General features: G+C 46.1%; 1 protein-coding gene across 1 annotated transcript; it reads right to left on the reverse strand.

Annotated features, from left to right (window-relative positions):
- Positions 1-229: 229 nt before the first annotated feature.
- Positions 230-1,854, reverse strand: LOC121965908 (haloacid dehalogenase-like hydrolase domain-containing 5). The gene is made up of 2 exons (XM_042516016.1): positions 1,691-1,854; positions 230-497 (listed from the first exon to the last, which is right to left on the reverse strand). The coding sequence occupies exons 1-2, from the start codon at positions 1,852-1,854 to the stop codon at positions 230-232; spliced, it is 432 nt and encodes a 143-aa protein (XP_042371950.1).
- Positions 1,855-1,906: the final 52 nt, after the last annotated feature.

The raw sequence follows: 1,906 nt of genomic DNA on the forward strand, positions 1-1,906 counted from the left end.
TGCAAAAGTTCGAGAAAATTACCAGAAAATAACTTTTAAAAAGAAAAAGGAAAAGAAAAGAAAAAGACTATGATCATATAAATGCAGTTTTACCTCCAGCTGGATATTTTCTTAGTTTATTTAATCATTTTCTAACTCTACTCATTTGTTTGAGGATCATTTCTTACTAAGTGGCTCGTCGCCTTCTTACCACGTGTGTGAAAGAAACTACGGCAGTGTGCTCAGGGTGTTAAAGGGTTAAATACTGTGAGAGGCGTCTGAGTGCAGCGCAGAGCACTGATGAGGGTGTGAAAGTGTTAAACAGAAACAGCAGCTGTGAACGTACCAGGATGGAGCGACACTGAGCGGCGCCACACTCCCCCTCCTCCGCCGTCACTGTCACCTGACTCCCTGTTCCCCGGGCAACAAGCTTGGCGGCGGTCGTCACGGCGGCGGACTGCTGACCCAGGTAGTGGTTGTACAGGTTAGCACCGTAGATATCTGTCATCAGGTTGTCGCTAGGCAACAAGAATAACATTTGGTTAGCAACAGTGTAGATCAGTCGCTCCAGGATTTCAGCATGTTGTGATCACAGCAATTCACACGAATTCAGCCGATCCCCGTGACCTCTGACCTTCCAATTTCGCCTAATAACCACAACTTTACTGCAACTAAAACTGCAGGCAGCATATTGATCCGCTCAGCCTCTCTGTTCATGCTGCTGCTGTCACACACTGACAGAGTGACCGCTCTTCACAGCGGTCATTAACTGGTTAACTGACTGCTCGTTTAACGCGTGATTGACATCGTGCTGTTCGTATTTTATTGTCTATTTTAATTGTATTCTATTTTAGGATCTTTTGACTTCTGTAAAGTGTCTTTGAGTTTCTTGAAAAGGGCTCAATAATGAAAAGGTATTATTATTCTTAAAATTATTATTATTATTATTATTATTATTATCATTATAATTGCATCACTGTTGAGTTGACAAAGAGGCGTGGTGTGGCATCATGGGTAACAGCTGTGACACGATCATTCAGCCTCAGTAACGTGTGCAGACGTGTTGGTGCATTCACTGTCACAGGGGAGTTCAGTAAAAACACGTTTCACTGTGACGAAGCCACCGCGAGCTCCTCCACGCCACAGATGAAACGAATGATTAAAAAACACTCAGAATCGCCTCCACGTTTACAGCCAACGTTCATCAGCGTGTCAGAAACCGGACAAAGATGTTGTCCTGAGTTTAAACACATCGCTCTGAGTGTGTGTTGGCGCTCGCTGCACAGATGGCGAATGAAAGCACCTGGTTAAAAACGCTTGTTAAATTTGTTTGTTTTTATTGCCATTTTGTTTTTCAGAGCAGCTTTTTGCTTCTTAAGCTGCTCTCTGAACGCTGCGCTGTTGCTGGACTTCTTCTGTGTTTGTTTTTGGCGGATTAAAATATCAGCTGTTTGAACCTCCACCGCCTGAACCAGATCTGCGCCTCAGCAGAAGCGGGAACCTCCAGAATGCTTTGCAGCATGACGTCCATCACATCATGATCCGCAGTAAATGTGCCTTTAAAATAATAAAAACTCTGATGTTTAAAGAATGTCTCAAAAACAACGTTTTTAGAAAAGCTGCCGTCACGTCAGACATTTCAGACCGCAGCTATCACACAAACCGATGGATCCGCCCGTCTGCTGGACGCTGTTATAGGGGGTGTGGTTACCCGATGGCGTAGATGGTGGTCAGCTTGTGGTCATGGTTCTGCCGTCTCAGCTGCCGTTCGGCGTACTGGTAGGTCAGCAGGCCAGGTTTTCCCAGCAGCGCCCGATACTGCAGCTCCCGGCCCGTCAGCTTCCTGTAGACCGACTCCAGACACAGCAGGAACATCCCATGACCGAACCTACGGCAGCACACAGGGGTCAGACCGAACCTACGGCAG

This window comes from Plectropomus leopardus, unplaced genomic scaffold (genome assembly GCF_008729295.1).
Source record: "Plectropomus leopardus isolate mb unplaced genomic scaffold, YSFRI_Pleo_2.0 unplaced_scaffold22256, whole genome shotgun sequence".
In the NCBI taxonomy this organism is placed as follows: Eukaryota; Metazoa; Chordata; class Actinopteri; order Perciformes; family Serranidae; genus Plectropomus; species Plectropomus leopardus.